Below are 17486 nucleotides of genomic sequence, written 5' to 3' on the forward strand. Positions count from 1 at the left end.
TGATTTTTTGTCACACACTAGTTGTTTTCTATGATAATCCTGTCAGGACACACACTTCTTGATGGATAATGACAATCTTTTAATTTTCACCTGCAATCAGCTTTTTTAAATTGTGCATCCATGACCAGGCAGAACAAGTACTAAGTTACAAAAATAAAAGCTTACACTACATACTCTATTTGACTATCAATATTCTAGTTAGAAGATAATGCTAAAATTATCGTCACTGCAAAACTATGTACAGTAATGTCTAAAAGTATGTGAGGGTTAGGTATTTAGCACCCACACATGAGAATTTGCTTAAGTTGGAGTTCCCTACAGAAAATTATTGCACCAAGGCAATATTAGGTGAGCTCCTATAAATCATATATATACGTATTATACACTTTGTGTGAACTGAAGGCACATAAATCTAAAACAATTCACTCCTTCGCCTCTCAAGTATCACCAACTACTACTATAAAACAGACAAACCATTAAGTGTGAATCAGAGATTCAGCTGCATACAAGTGGGGTCACATACTTTGAGTTTATGTCCTATGCGAAATCACTGCTTGAAAGATGCAATCAGAAGACAAAATCAGTAGGGAAGAAAAAAATGAAACGATTCCATGTCAATTCCTTGCCCATTGCACAACAATAATTTCTGAATATTTTCCAAGAATGTCTTTGTAATTGTCTAACAGTATCCTCCTTATTCCCCCTAGCCCCTAAAAACTTATAGGACTTAAAATTAAAGGGACAATTTTCCACCAAAGCAAGTTATGGCAGCTGTGTCAAATACAATCGAGGAACTTTCAAAAAAAGAACCTTGAAAGAGATTTTGTATTTGCTTAAATAAAAATTCAGTCCTGGAAACTTTGTTTTATCCTACCTTGTATTTTTGAGAATAAGCATATTTCTTAATGCTTTCACAAATATGCACATATATGAATACTTTTTTTTCATGCAAGATCAGAGTATGCATGTATAAGTTTTCAAGGTTCTGTCAAAGCAGTATCAACAAATTACGATCTACAGATGTATACCGATCCTCCCGAAACTCTGCAAAAACATGCTGGCATCTACCAACAGTGTTTACAAGTAACAGTATCTATTATATTTATAACAGTTTTGAAAGTGTTGAGACAACCTGAGTTTTACACAAGCCAAAATTGAACAATTCACTGGGATTCAGATAAAAAAGGTGATGAAATGAAATCAAATAATATATATCCAAATATAGAGAATATTACTGAAAATGAAAAAAATTAAAATAAAAGTCATGCCAATTTTTTTTAATGATTTAAATTTTTTTTTTTGTAATTTTTTTTTTACAAAATTTTGATTTGATTTTTGACAATAATCCCATATTGATGTTTGGCTACAAAGTCAAAATATGGAAAAAGATTATATTTAAAAGCATTTATGCACATAATTTTTCAATCCTTACAAACTTCCAATTTTCTCAAAAAAAATTTCCAGGTGATGATGCAGGTTTCGGAACTGTGGCTACAGTTCCGAAATCTGCTCATTAAGGACTACAGTTTTTATGGCACTATTTAAAAAATTTTCTTGTTTATACTCTGGCACAATCACTAGGTCAGAGGAGTTTACCATAAATCATGAATACAATCATTAATCGTATTTAGTATTCCCTGGCTTAAACCACAGTCCACTCAAAGAGCGTGTGCAACTGTGGTCCCATTCCTGACTACTAGGCTAAGTCAGACCAATTACTAAATCAAAAGCAAACAGATTGCACTAAATAAATGAATCAATGAATAATTGGTTCACGAAGTATCTTATATAAAAATTACCACGTTAAAAAAATGCATAAAACTGACTGAACAACTAAAATTACGAAGATAAATCTTTTCAATGAATTACGAAAGTTGCAAGTGAGACTTACTTTCTCAAGGAGTTTGCTATCACAGTTTCTAATAAGATTAAATGTATTTCCCTCCATAGCCAGGTGATGGCGACTCTCATAAATTACTGGTATATACATATCCTATAAGAAAATATAAAACATCATTAATATGTATTCAAAATAAAAAAATACAGTATCAAATAATTTATTCATTTCATACAACAATTGTTTCTTGTGTTAAAAGCATAAATTACTTTCACGCCATAAGCAAGTATATTATCTACCATTTAAAAACTACAACAAGAGTACAAACAATGTGGAGAAGAATGATAGTTAGCAATCACGGTGCAGAAACAACTCTTCTTGTTCTCTTTTGCAGGCCTCTACTGTTTCTGTCCATACAGGGACAGGCAATGATGGCTATCAGCAATCTCTTCATATATATTATCAGAACTGTAGGAGTCTAGTGAATAAAATTGACAAATTTAGAATCTTGCCTTGCTCTCTAGAGTTTGATGTATATATCTTCACAGAAACATGGCTTGACTATGGGATGGGATTCTGGATTCGGAAGTGGCGGTAGTGGACTATACTGTCCTCAGAAGAGACATGGGATCTGGGGGAGGTGGTGTCGCAATCAATATCTCAAGCCAATTTTCATTTCTTTTCTTAACAATGCACAGGACTTTCCATAATATCGAAGGAATCTTTTGTCAGCTGATAACAAAACTGTTCTCATTGCAGCTATCTACCTTCTGCTCCCAGCCGATCTTCTTATGGGGAGGCTGTCGCAAGTGCTCTATGAGTTTGAAACATTTTTTCACCAGTCGGATGAGGTTTACTTGTTTGGAGACTTCAACATTCAACACTCTCCACCAGGCATTGAAGAGTCATCCGCTACAACTAGTCTGCTGTATGACATCATGTCTGAACTGGGCCTCAAGCAGCATAACAATACTTGTACTAGAGGCAAGGCGATGCTGGATCTCATTTTTGCACACAAGCAGATCCTTATTTTAGAAGCAGTTTCATTTCTTTTCTTTGCATTCTTGGCCAAAGGTTTCTCAGATTACGAGAAATCTGTGGCTAAGAATACAATTTGTATTTACTGTGGGTTTGTGTCCACTGATAATTTACAATCGTCTGAGGCATTTTTCTTCTCTGATATTAGTCTCATCAGTTCATCTGACATCCATATAGGTCTAAACCTTGAAGAACATCTCTTTAGTTGGTATGAAAAGCTAGTAGCTCCAGTGATTATTTCCTGAATGCTTCCCATTTAGAATTCACAGTTGGTAACACCATCACAGTTGGTCCTACCGAAAAGAATTTAAGAAATGTCTAGGACCATTATAGTCACCTTTATCGCTTCCCTTTAAAGTATAGATATATCTTTAAGTAACTCCCACATCAACATATTATGATTGCCACCAAAGTGTTTTCATTACCTGGAGATTCTTAATGCATGAATAGTCACTACAGATAATCAAATAGAAATAGTAATAGAGGCATATGATGTCCTTGGTAATTTCGGTTATCACAGACATTCTCTCAGATATGCCAGAGAAGCTGTACTTGCTACCTGGGAGTCTAAAACGCTGATGGAACTGATATACAGGTGACATTCAAGACAAGTGGACCCAATTTCGGCGAAGTCCGGATGGTTTGTGACAGTCAAATCCCCTGCTTGCACCTTCACGATGGTGGGACTGTTAGTAATCCTGGGTATAACCTCCACGCACAAGCACACTGTGGGTTACCACCCGGTGCAAACCTGCGTAAGCAGGGGTCGAGGTGTGGTGCCCACACCACATGGAACAATGCTGCTGCTCTGTGTTTATCAGGCAATACTAGGTGTTAGACGACTCTCATCAAATGGTGCAATACCGCCACTTTGCTTATTGGAGGTTTGAAGTGGTGGAACGCATGTTTAGTCTCCAGAGCTAAGTTCCGGTCAACCCCTCTCTTATATCATGGAGTATGACTGATGACTTTTGATGTTATGATGAACAGATTGGCGACATCCAATATTCCTTACATTTCGAGGGTACAGCTCTAAAACGGTGTTCGCAGGCTGGCCGCTAGTTAGTACACCTGACCGAACCTATTGGTAACTCTTTAGGAGGCTTCCGGATCAGCTAGTACCTCTACTCTGACAGATAGTGACTGGAGGGAGGAAAGTAGTGTGTATGTGGGGCATTGTCGAGGTCACGCTATGTCAAGGATCTGGGTATATTCTTACCATGTGTGTATGCCATATCCAAAAATTTCATTACTTCATATAGCATGTCCCCCCTCCCCACTTTTTCTTACTATCATGAATTGTCAAACTGATAGAGTAAGCTTATCTGCGAAAAGATCTAAATCTCCCAAATGCTTCCTAGTTCATTTCACAAATATGCGTGGGCTCAATCTCAACGATGTCCATTTCCACTTGTAGTCTGCCAAACCCCATGTACTTTTTCCTGACAGAATCTCAGTTATCGGTTGATTCAACTATTGCTCATCTAAGTTGCCCAAATTATTCGCTGTAAGATTGCTTTCGCCTCAATGGTGATACTTGTGCACATGTCCATTCCGATATTCCATGTCAGAAACTTGGTAATTTGGAATCTCCTCTTTTCGATTTTCTCTGGCTTAAAATCTCTCTATCTCATACTGCCAAATTCATCTGTTGTCTCTACCGTTCTCCCAACTCCACTAATCACATGAAGCTCTTTGACTTCCTCTCTCTGCAGCTTCACTTTCTCCAGTCCAGCTTTCCTAACAGTGAGATAATTTTACTTGGAGATTTTAATGTTCACAACTCCAGCTGGCTTTCCTTTTCTTGTCACACTGACCCAGTTGGTTGAGATGCTGAGGCTTTTGCAATTACTAATCACCTTGCACAGATTGTTCATTCACCTACAAAAATAACAGATAATCCTAACCATACAGCCAACACACCTGATCATTTTCTCACAAACAACCCTTCTAAGTACACGATTGAAGGAAGTGGTCCTTTAGGCACCTCAGTTCACAACTTGGTGATTGTCTCTTCTCCAATGGAGCCTTTATCTCATGGCTATACCAAACCTCGTATTGTTTGGCATTACAAGAATGCAAAATGGGATGGCCTGCGAGATTTCTTTTCTTCTTTTCCTTGGTCGGATTAATGTTTCAAAACTTCTGATGTCAATGTTTGCTCAGATTGTATCAGTGAAATTATTCTTGTAGGTGTGGAATCCTTTATTCCACACTTCACTTTAAAATCTCGTCCTTTGTTTTCCAATAAATGTGCTAAGGCTGTTCAAGAGAAGAACGTTGCATTTTGTAATTGGCTTGTTTCCAATTCTTCAGTTTCATCTTCTGCCTACACCAAAGCTCGCAACAATTGTAAAGCAGTTATTAATCAGTCCAAACTAGATTTTGAACAGGCTAAGAGCAGAAAACTTGCTTCTTGCCCTAATGCTAGCCGAGCATTCTGGTCCTTGCCAAAGCTACTGGTGCAACTTTTGCCCATATCTGCTCCCACCTCTGTCAAACCCAGATGGTTCAGTTGTCACTTCAGCCAAGGATAAAGCAGACCTGCTAGCATCCCATTTTTCTTCCAACACACGTATTAATGATCTTGGTAAAACACCTCCCACCATTCTCCCATTCAGTGCCTCCTGTAGTCTTCTGTCAAAAGGATGTCAGAAGGATTTTGACGAATCTTGATGCTAAGAAAGCTCCAGGTCCTGATGGTATTTCTCCACTTGTTCTCAAAACCTGCACTCCCGAACTTACTCCTGTTCTTTGCCATCTTTTTTCACTTTCTTATTCCAAAGGTGTTTTCCTTCTGCTTGGAAATTTGCTCATATCCAGCCAGTTCCAAAAAAGGGGTGACAAATCCTTCCCATCCAATTATCATCCCATTGCAATTACTTCTACTCTTTCTAAAGTAATGGAGAAATCAATTAACCACCAACTCTTAAACTATCTCGAAACCTTCCGTCTGATCAACAATCACGAGTATGGATTCCGTCAGTGTCGATCCACTGGTGGTATTCTGGCTTATGTTGTCCATTTATGGACAAATTCAATGGAAAAGTTTGGTGAAACACAAGCAGTCACTCTTGACATCTCAAAGGCTTTTGATCATGTTTGGCATAAACGTCTTCTAAACAAGCTTCCATCTTATGGTTTGCCAACTGTTTTTTGTAATTGGTTATCCAGTTTTCTCTCTGATCGTTCACTGAGGGTAATGGTAGATGGCTCTCTGTCTTCTAACTTCTCCACTAATGCTGGTGTTCTCCCCAAGGTTCAGTTCTTTCCCCCCACTCTTTTCCTCTTGTATATTAATGACCTTCTTCCATTGACTGGAAATCCTATCCATAGTTTTGCCGATGATAGCACATTGCATTCCACTTTCCATTTTGAGAAAACTTGGCCTGCTCAATCAGCTTCAACTTCTCGAATATCCACTACCAATTCCTTAAATGCTGATCTCCAGTGGGGCAAAGACAATTTAGTTGATTTCAGTCCTTCTAAAACTCAGTTGTGTCTTATATCTCGCAAAAAGGATTCTTCTGCTCCTATGCTTATCTTTGGTGCCACTCCGATTTTTAGGCAAAATGATATATCTCTTTTTGGGATTACCCTGACTTCTAATCTCTCTTGGCACAAGCACATTACAAATATTGCTTCCTGTGGATCTAAAAAACTTGGTTTTCTCTTTTGCTCTCAGCGTTACTTTTCTTCCAAACAGCTGATCACTCTGTACAAATTGAAAATCTGCTCTACAATGGAATATTGTTCCCACATCTGGGGTGGTGTCCCTAAAACATCTTTCAGGCTTCTAGATTCCATTCAGAAGAGGGCAGTTAGGTTAATTAATGACTCATCTCTAACAGGGTCTCTCCACTCACTGTCTCATAGACGTAGTTTCTGTTGCATGCCTTTTCTACAGATACTTCCATGGGCACTGTTCTTCTGAATTGACTTCTATAATTCCCGCTCTCTCTTTCAAAACAGTCAGAATAAGTGCCACCACCAGCCAACATCCAATTACTGTCCAACTTCAAACTCACAGAACCAACTATTCCTCTTCCTCGTTTATTCATTCAACTGCCATATTCTGGAACAGCCTTGCTTCATAGGTATTTCCCAAAAATTACAGTCTACACAATGTCAACAAATATCTTCTTTCATCTCCTTAACTTCCAACCCAAGCATGGTACTAAGTTCTATAGGTTCTAATACTTCTCGTGTTTGGGGTTTTCATAAAAAAAAAAAAAAAAAAAAGAATTCACACAACCATTCCTTCTAAAAGTTTGTCCAGTTCCTACTTGAATTTATTTAAGCTATCAACTTCCACAATGACAAATGGAAGTTTTTTCCAACAATTACCAGCCGCTATCAAAAGGCAAATTCCGCACATCTATTCTACAACCATCTTTCCTCAATTTGAATTTATGCCCCCTTAGGTTCGTAATCTGAGCAAGTAGAACAATACCATCAGAATTCAGCTTGCTCGACCCATTCAAGGACTTATACACCACAATCAGATCACCTTGCAGGTGCCTAGTCTCCAGACACTGTAATTTGCAGAACTTAAGCATCTCTTGGTAACAGGACACCTTCATTCCCCCTCACCAATCTTGCTGCCCTTCTCTGTACACGCTCAAGCAAATCTACATCCTAAAATGAGGCATCCAGACCTGTACGCACTACTCAAGGCATGGCTCGATCATTGCCTTATACAAAGGGATAATCATCTCCTTTTCACTGCTAGCAAAATCCCTGTATAGCATTGACAATATCCCCATGACCTGCTCTGGCAGCCTATCAGCATTGCTCAGAAAACTTCATATCTGACTGCACAATTACTCTCAGTTCTTTTTCATTTTCTACCACCCTAAGTGTAGTTACCACACAGTTTGTATGTTCCTCTGGGGTTACTTCTACCCATATGCAGTACTTTGCATTTGTCAATGTTAAACTTCAGTTGCCACTTCTCAACTCATCTGCCCAAATTTTCTAGATCCTGTTGCAGTAGCACACGGCCATTACTGTAATTAACAACCCTGCCAACCTTTGTATCATCTGCAAACTTGGACACTAAGCCTGAAATACATTCATCAATATCATTGATAAATATACAAAACAACAGTGGGTTCAACACCGAACCCTGTGTGACTCCACTAATAACATTAGTCCACGAAGAGCAGCGCCCATTTATTACCACCCTCTGTTTTTTCCCTCTCAACAACCCTTTTATCCATTTTAGCAACTTACCCTTAATACCATTCTGCTACAATTTGTAAAATAGTCTTCCATATGCAACAGTATCAATAGCTTTCCTGAAATCCAAGTATATGATATCAAAATTATTTTTTGCATTCAGTTCCTTTGTAACAACATCATAGTATCCAATCAAATTTTTCAGACAAGACTTTCCCTTAACATACCATCATCCTGTGTCTGAATTATTGCTGCAGTATTGTCTAGATGATCCTGCAATGCATCTTTAACCAGTGACTCCATTATTTTACCCAGAACAGAAGTTAAAACTAACCAGTCTGTAATTACTCACGTCACCTTGCGATCACCCCTTTGTGAATTGGGGATACATTTGCACATTTCCAGTCCATGGGGACTTCACCTGAATCCAAGGATGCTCTCATAATTATGGTTAAGGGTTTGCTTAGTTCCTTTGCCACCTCCTTTAATATAACTGGATAGACCCATGCACCCCACGAGCCTTTCTTATGTTTAACTTCAACAATTTCTTCTCCACTGTGCTCTCAGTTATAACAAAATCATTAAGCACCCTGTTACAGTTTGATAAATTTCTGGCATTTTCTTCCCTTAATAACTCTTCATGTGTGAATGTAGATGCAAAATACTCATTCAGTTTGTTAGCTATCTGAGTCTGAGCAGGATAATCAACAGTCGAACCATCGATATCCAGGAGACCAATCGAATTCATCCCCTTTTATTTTAGAGTTTATATAAGTAAAGAAGTACTTGCTGTTTTTCTTAGCATCCTTTGCCAAAGATTTCTCGTAATCTGCCTTAGCTTGCCTAATCTCCTTTGTGACTTGATTACAGACTAGCTTATATCTGCCATAGGCTTCTGGGTTGCATGATAATTTATATCCATCCCATGTATTTTTCTTCTCTGCCACGAGTCACATTATTTCATTTTTGATTTCATCTAGGCCTAAACCTTGAACAATATTTCTTAATCGGTATGAAAAGCCTAGTAGCTTCCACCATTAATTCCTTGAATGCTTCCCACTTAGAAAATACTGATATGTATGGTAACATCATCAGTTGGCCCCCACTGTACAGAATTTAAAATAACTCTCTGAGACCACTGTAGTCACCTTTACGGAAGCAAAAACTCTTCCCTTTACACTGGATGGTAATTCTATCTTTAAATAAATCCCACATCAGTACACTGTGATCACTGCCACCTAGTGGTTCCTTTATCTGCAAATTCTTAATACACGAATAATCACCACTAATAACCAGATCAAGAGTATTACCCTCTCTGGTTACCTCTCGAAAATGCTGCTGCAGAAAACAATCATCCAATAAATCCACAAAAGTCGTGCTAGTGTCCGAGTGACCAATCCACAAGTTCCAGTCAATATCTGGGAAGTTAAAATCCCCACATTATAAGACATTCTGATTTACTAGCCCACTCTATTTCTCTGTACAATTGTTCGTTGTGCTCAGTAGAGTCATTAGGCCTATAACACACTCCTACTCTTATTTTTGCTTTCCCAGTGCTTATGTCACACCAAACTGACTCAACATTGCACTGTCCATCTATGCCAACTGGAAATGAAAAGAGTTGCTTTCTCTTATTTCTTCTCGAACATGCTGCTGTAGAAAACAGTCAGCCAATAAATCAACAGAACTTCATCCTACTACTGTGTGACTTAAAGGTTCCAGTCAAGTCAATATCTGGAAAGTTGAAACCCCCCATTATAAGACATTCTGATTTACTAACCCAATCCCCAATCTATTTGTCTCTATAGCTGTTCTTTATATTTGTTGCAGTCAATGTCTATATAATATAATCCCTACCGTCATTTTGGTTTGTCCTGATAAGTACAGGTAGTTCCCGACTTTATAAGTTATTTTGTTCCTAGCACGCGCTCGTAAAACGGGAATTTATATCCCATAGCCATAAGGTAAAACCAGGGGTTACATTCTCAATAAGAAAATTTGACCATAGTAATATAAAATAAAGGTCAACAAAACAATAGTTTAGGCTTAAACAATGAACGATTTATCCAAAAAATGCAAATATAGCCTTTAAAATAAAGAAAATTATAATAATAAAGAAATTATTCAGGCCATACAAATGTTAAAAATGTTTATTCTTCCTCATCATCAACTAAATGTACACTCATTAGTTGTCCAACACTCATTGTTGGCTTGGTGCTTGTTAGTTTGTTAGCAAGCTTATGCAGCATCAGCATAAAAAGAAAAAAAACCTTCCCATTTCACCCCTCCATTCATTCCAAATGCCTGTCCAGCTCAGCCTTAAATTTATTTAGGCTATTAGCTTCCACAACAAAAGATGGAAGCCTGTTCCATCAATCAACTACTCGCTGGCTAAAGGAAAATTTCCACCCATCTATTCTACAACTATCTTTCCCCAATTTGAAACTGTGCCCCCTCGGGTTCGTAGTCTGAGCAAGAGGAAGAATCCCATCAGCATTCAGCTTGCCCAACCCATTCAAGACCTTATACACCTCAATCAGATCACCTCTCAGATGCCTACTCTCCAGATGCTGCAACTTACAGAACTTAGCCTTTCTTGGTAAGAGCACCCCTTTGTTCCCCTCACCAATCTTGTTGCCCTTCTTTGTACTCGTTCTAGCAACTCTACATCCCTCCTAAAATGAGGCCTTCAGACCTGTACACAGTACTCTAGGTGTGGCCTGACCATTGCCTTGTATAACGGGATAATCACTTCCCTGTCCCTGCTAGCAAAATTCCTATATGTCATTGACAAGACTCCATGAATTGCCCTGGCACCCCGTCTGCACTGCTCAGCAAACTTCATATTTGACTGCACAATTACCCCCAGGTCTTTTTCACTTTCCACTTCCCTGAGTGTAGTACCACACAGTTGGTACGTCTCTCTTCGGTTATTGCTACCCATATGCAGTACTTTGCATTTGTCAATGTTAAACTTCAGTTGCCACTTCTCAGCCCATTTTCCAAATTTATCTAGATCCAGTTGGAGTAGCATACTGTCTTTACTGTTGTTAACAACCCTACCAACCTTTGTATCATCTGCAAACTTAGACATTACACCCGATATACCTTCATCAACATCATTGATCAATATACAAAACAACAATGGGCCCAACACAGAACCCTGGGGAATTCCACTAATAACATTTATCCACGAAGAGAAGTGTCCATTGATTACCACTCTTTATCGTCTCCCACTCAACCATTCCTTTATCCATTGTAGCAACTTACCCTTAATGCTATACCTCTCCAATTTGTATAGCAGTCTTTCATGTGCAACAGTATCAAAAGCTTTCCTGAAATCCAAATATATGATATTAAAATTATTTTTGGCATTCAGTTCCTTTGTGACCACATCATAGTATCCAATCAAATTGGTCAGACAAGACCTCCCTTTAACAAACCATGCTGTGTCAATTATTACTGCAGTCTTGTCTAGATGATCCTGCAATGCTTCTTCAACCAGTGATTCCATTATTTTCACTGGAACAAGTTAAACTAACAGGTCTATAGTTACTTGTTGCACCTTTTGAACCCACTTTGTTAATTGGTGATACATTTGAACACCTCCAGTCCATGGGGTACTCCCCGGAATCCACGAAAGCTCTCATAATTATGGCTAAGGGTTTGCTTACTTCCTTTGCTGCCTCTAATATAACTGGATAGATCCCGTCCACCCTAGGTGCCTTCCTTATGTTTAACTTCAACAATTTCTCCTCCACTTTGCTCTCAGTTATTACAAAATCACTTAGCTCCCTGTTAGCGTTTGATAAACTTCTGGCACTCCCCTCATTGAACAACTCCTCATGTGTGAATGTAGATGCAAAATACTCATTCAGTTTATCAGCTACCTGAGCATGATCATCAATAGGCAACCCAGATCAAGAGTATTACTCCCTCTGGTTGCCTCTCGAACATGTTGCTATAGAATACAGTCATCTAATAAATCCACAAAAGTCTTGCTAGTGTGCGAGTGACCAACCCACAAGTTCCAGTCAATATCTGGAAAGTTAAAATCCCCCATTCTGATTTACTGGCCCACTATTCCTCTGCACAATTGCTCATTATACTCATAACACACACCTACTCTAATTTTTCCTTTCCCAGTGCTTATGTCACACCAAACAGACTCGACACTGCATTGTCCACCAACATCAATTGGATGCACTTCCTTAGATTTTATGCGTTTCTTAACTAACAGAATAACCCCTCCTCCCTTCCTATATTGTCTATCCTTCCTGTACACATTGTACTCCCCAAATTCCAATTCTGCACTGCTTATATCTGTGTGACGCCATGTCTCTGACATCTCAACAATATCTGCCTTTGACATCTTGACTAGCACTTCAAGCTCATCAAATTTATTAACTATACTCCTAGCATTGGTGTACATGCAAGTATACATGCACCTGTTCCTACTCTTCGTTACACTAACACAGCCCATGTATTTACTTGTTCCACTATGACTCCCAACAGTCCTGGAAATCTCCATTACCTTGCTTTCCAGGCTGCTGCTCATTGTTGGAAGCACAAGGAGTCGTCGTCTTCTTTGGAAATGCTTCAAGAATCGTTTTTTCCCAAGACAGTCTTCTTTTTTTTTATATAAATTTCACAATAGCATGCACAAGTAATTTTTTAAATCTGTAGCAGCTTTTCTAGTACGCTTGAAATTTGAATTATCTTGTGACTCGAAAGTCTCAATTGCTTTTTCTGTGTTGAAAAGTTTCAGCTGTTAAATCTTCCTCAGCTTCTTCACATTTTGTCATTTCAAGGTGGTCTTCATTTATGAGCTCTCTATTTTGTTCTTGAAGATTAGTGACGCGAGTTGTAGAGACCTCAAGCTGCAATTGGTTAGCAATATTAATGACAGCTTCTGTTTCATTTTGTATGATGTCTGCTGGTTCTCGAAATCCTTCAAAATTATCAGTAAACTAATGACAGTTTATTCCAAACACCTCTCATGTTCTTCTCTGTAATTTTGTCCCAAGCTCGTTTTATTATTTTGATTGCAGCTAAAATATGGAATTCTTTCCAAAATTATTTAAGCGTTGGACCACCCTCCTTATCTCTGCGTAAACAGACAAAGGCACACACAGAAGTAGTAGTAGCACAATAATATACATACATTATTATTATATAGCTACGTGTGTGGTTTGAAATGACATATTTATGAATGTTTAGCTGCATTATTTATGATTTATTTAATTAATGTTCACATTTTCGATTTTGTTGATACTTGAAAAAAAGAACTTGTAAAGTGGGAACTGCCTGTATGGGGGAGGAAACAATTCTAATTCTAAAAGCATATATCCAATGAATGGAAAACTGATTTTGATGCAGAAAGCTTCAAAAGGTCAATAGTATTAGTTGGGATAAATGTTCTTGGATTTTAGGCACATCGGTGACTTAGACCACAGCATGCCATTATGTATTCAGTCTGTACAAGTGTGTGTTCATGGGTTGATATGTATGTTACGCAGGTTGAAAATCCAGGAATAACTTCCTGGGTAAAAAAACCATATTCCCTCCACTTCAGTGGTTAAATACAGTGCAGATTAAGGACAGTTTTAGAAATTCCTCCAGTCTGTGATGTTATTTGAACCCCAGAATCCTCCAAATAAGTGACAAGTGGCAAAATAATGCAAAGAAGCAAGCTTATACACTGGTGTTCAAAGAAAGTGCATCATCCCCTAAAATTGTAATTGACGTCCAAATAACGTAAGTATAAGGCAATATTTCTTACAGATTGCATCAGATAAGATTGACATGCGTAGGTGATGATGTAATATTGCATCAGCAGTTACTTTCAGCACACTCTGCAAGAGTTGCAGTTACATAAGTACACTCTGCAAGAGTTGCAGTCATTCCTTGCTTGTGTCAGGATGGCGAGTTACATTCAATTGATGCCAACAAAGAAAGAATGATACTGTTGCTTTACGTGAGGAAGGATGTTCTTTCCATCATATTGCTTATAGAGTCTCTTGTAATCAGTTGATAGTGAGTAGGTTTCTTTCTAAACTCAAGAATACTGGTTCTGCTGATATGAAAAAAAAAGAACTAGACACAAACGAGTCTCTATGCCAAAACAGGACCACATGTTGAAGTGCTTATGCCTTAAAAACAGTGAAGCTTCTTCATCTGAGCTGAAAAGAGAATGGGAAGAACATACAGGAGTGGTAGTAAGTGCAGTAACAGTCAGAAGATGCCTCTTACTTCTTCAAAAATGGACTTGGCCCATCGTCCTAACACAAAAATGAAAAAGGCCAATTAATTTGGTGTAAGGAGCATGTCAAATGGACCACCGAGCAGTGGAAATCAGTTATTTTCTCAGATGAGAAGAAATTCAACCTGTATGGCTCTGATGGAAGACAAACGATTCGCCATAGACGTGGTGAAGAATACCATCCAGACTGTATGGTGTCTACAGTGAAATTTCCTACCAGCCAAATGATATGTGGGTGCATTCCGTATCACAGAGTAGGTCACCTGCAGTTTATAAAAAGTTCTGTAAATGCCAATGGATAACTGGCTATATTGGAAGGCAAATTGCTGACAACCATTAGAGACCATTTCAACCTGCCAAGTAACTGCATCTTTCAGGACGAATCTGCTCCTTGTCATCGGGCGAAAAGTGTAAGTAGGCACTTGTGTAGTTACTTTAGCTTCATTTCTGCATTAGAGGTTCGACAGTAATGTGTTTACATTTGTTACAGGAGAAAAAATGATTGGAAGAATGGTCCATTACAATTCTTAGCTGGCTAGGAAACAGAACGGACCTGAATCCTATAGAGAACTGTTGGCATCGTGTGGAATCTGCAGTTACCAGAAAGAAACCAAAGACCCTTTGTGAACTTTTCGAAGCCATAATTCGTGTTTGGAACCACAAACTATCAGTTGATTATTTTCAGAAATTGATCTTCTCAATGCCTCGACAGTGTGCTGTTGTCATCAGGACCAGAGGCGGTTCAACTAAATATTAGTTTGCACCTAGTTAACATTTTATTTTGTTTTCCATTTAAAATGATAAACTGAAGCAAACTGAGGGCTTCTGATAACATTTCAGCCATAATTGTTGTATTTACCAAAACTGTTGTATAAAGGTTGCAAATGCTCATTTTGGAATATTTTGAGAGCACCTGTCAAATATTACTTACTTTGCCTTAACTATTAATAAATATCTTTTGTTTTTATTTCTATTTGTGATGCTAGTCATTAATGTAACATACCATTGTGAAAAAGGGTTAGAAATGTGAAATTCCTAGGTGATACACTTTCTTTGAACACCAGTGTATACCAGCAAAAAAAGAAAAAAATAATAATAAAAAAATAAGAAAAAGAAAAGAGAGAAAAACTTCTCACACCACCTGTCACCCCTCTAATAATCTGTCTAATTCCACCTTAAATTTCTTTAAACTACCCAAATCTGCAATACCAGATGGATATTTGTTCCAACAATCAACTACCCACTGGCTGAAAGCAAAATACCACATAAATCCTGCAACTATCCTTCCAGTTTAAATTTATGTTCGCTTTTTAAATTTATACATCCATTCCAACAGATTCACATTCTTCCTAAAATGAGGCTTCCATAGCAGTATGCAGTACAAAAGATTTACATTACATACATACAGTACAGTACAATGTCTTATACACCAAATAGTATAGTACATTGTCTAATACACCAAAATAATCACCTCCTTATCCCTGCTGGCAAATTTCTTGTATATCATTAACAAAACCCCATGAACTGCCCTTAGCAGTCTGTCTCCACTGCTTAGAGAACTTCACGTCTGACTGCACAATTACCCAAAGGTCTTTTTCATTCTCTAGTACCTTGAGTACAATACAGTTTGTACATTATTGTGTGATAATTGCTACCCGTATGCAGTAACTTGCATTTGTCAATGATAAACTTCCATTGTCATTTCTCAGCCCATCTGCCAATTTTTCTAGATCTTGTTGTAGTAGCACACCCTGATGACTGTAATTAATCTCTCTCTGCCGACCTTTGTATCACCTGCAAACATAGACATTAAGCCTGATATGATATGCCTTCATCAACATAATAAATATTGAAAACAATAATAGGGAGCCATTGCGGTACAAGTAAACACATGGGTTGTGTTAGGGTAGCTAAGAATAGAAACAGGTGCAGGTATACTTGCGTGTACACCAATGCTAGGAGTTTAGTAAATAAATTTGATGAATTTGAGGTATTGCTCAAAACATCAAAGGCAGATATTGTTGGGATATCAGAGACGTGGTGTCACACAGATATAAGGGATGCAGAACTGGAATTTGGGGAGTACAACGTCTACAGAAAGGATAGACAGGATAGGAAGGGGGAGGGGTTATGCTATTAGTGAAGAAACACATAAAAACCAAGGAAGTGAAGCCAGTCGACATCGCTGGACAGTGCAGTGTCGAGTCAGTTTGGTGTGACATAAGCATTGGGAGATCAAAATTGAGAGTAGGAGTGTGCTATAGGCCTAATGACTCTGATGAGTATAATAAGAAACTGTACAGGGAAATAGAGTGGGCCAGTAAATCAGAGAGTCTTATAATGGGAGATTTTAATTTCCCAGATATTGACTCGAATTTGGGGGCTGGGTCACTCACACACTAGCAGGGCTTTTGTGGATTTATTGGATGATTGTTTTCTACATCAGCATGTTCGGGAGGCAACTAGAGGGAGTAATACTCTTGATCTGATTATCAGTAGTGATTCTTCATGCATTAGGAATCTGCAGATAAAGGAACCACTGGGTGGCAGTGATCACAGTGTGCTGAAGTGGGATTTACTCAAAGAGGTAACTACCATTATGGGTAAAGGGAAGGGTTATTGCTTCCGTAAAGGCGACTACGATGGACTGAGACAGTATTTAAATTCTATACAGTGGGACCAACTGATGATGTTACCAACAGCAAATTCAAAATGGGAAGCATTCAAAGAACTTATCTTGGAAGCTACTAGGCTTTACATACCAACTAAGAAATATTGTTCAAGGTTTAGGCCAAAATGGATGTCAGATGAACTAATGAGGCATATGGCAGAGAAGAAAAATGCATGGGATACTTACAAATTAACACATGACACAGAAGCCTATGATAGATACAAGTTGATATGCAACCAAGTTACAAAGGAGGTTAGGCAGGCGAAGGCAGATTACGAGAAATCCTTGGCAAGGGATGCAAAGAAAAACAGCAAAGAGTTCTTTACTTATGTAAACTCTAGAAGGAAGGGGATGAATCGGATTGGTTCACTTGATAATGATGGGTCAACTGTTGATGATCCTGCTCAGGTAGCTAACAAACTAAATGAATATTTTGCATCGACATTCACACATGAGGAGTTATTCAGTGAGGGGAATGCCAGAGGTGTATTCAACTC

General features: G+C 38.3%; 1 protein-coding gene across 2 annotated transcripts in view; it reads right to left on the reverse strand.

Moving 5' to 3' along the window:
• LOC150075172 (polyamine-transporting ATPase 13A3-like) overlaps positions 1–17486 on the reverse strand; it is a 409674-nt gene that overhangs the window by 99566 nt on the left and 292622 nt on the right. For both annotated transcript variants that reach the window (XM_090388296.1, XM_090388295.1), the window contains one exon: positions 1892–1993. In XM_090388296.1, the coding sequence (XP_090244422.1) occupies positions 1892–1993 (102 nt within the window). The remainder of the gene's footprint in view (positions 1–1891; positions 1994–17486) is intronic.

The sequence above is a fragment of the Mastigoproctus giganteus genome, chromosome 14 (assembly GCF_048544385.1).
Source record: "Mastigoproctus giganteus isolate SK-2022 chromosome 14, ASM4854438v1, whole genome shotgun sequence".
NCBI lineage: Eukaryota > Metazoa > Arthropoda > Arachnida > Uropygi > Thelyphonidae > Mastigoproctus > Mastigoproctus giganteus.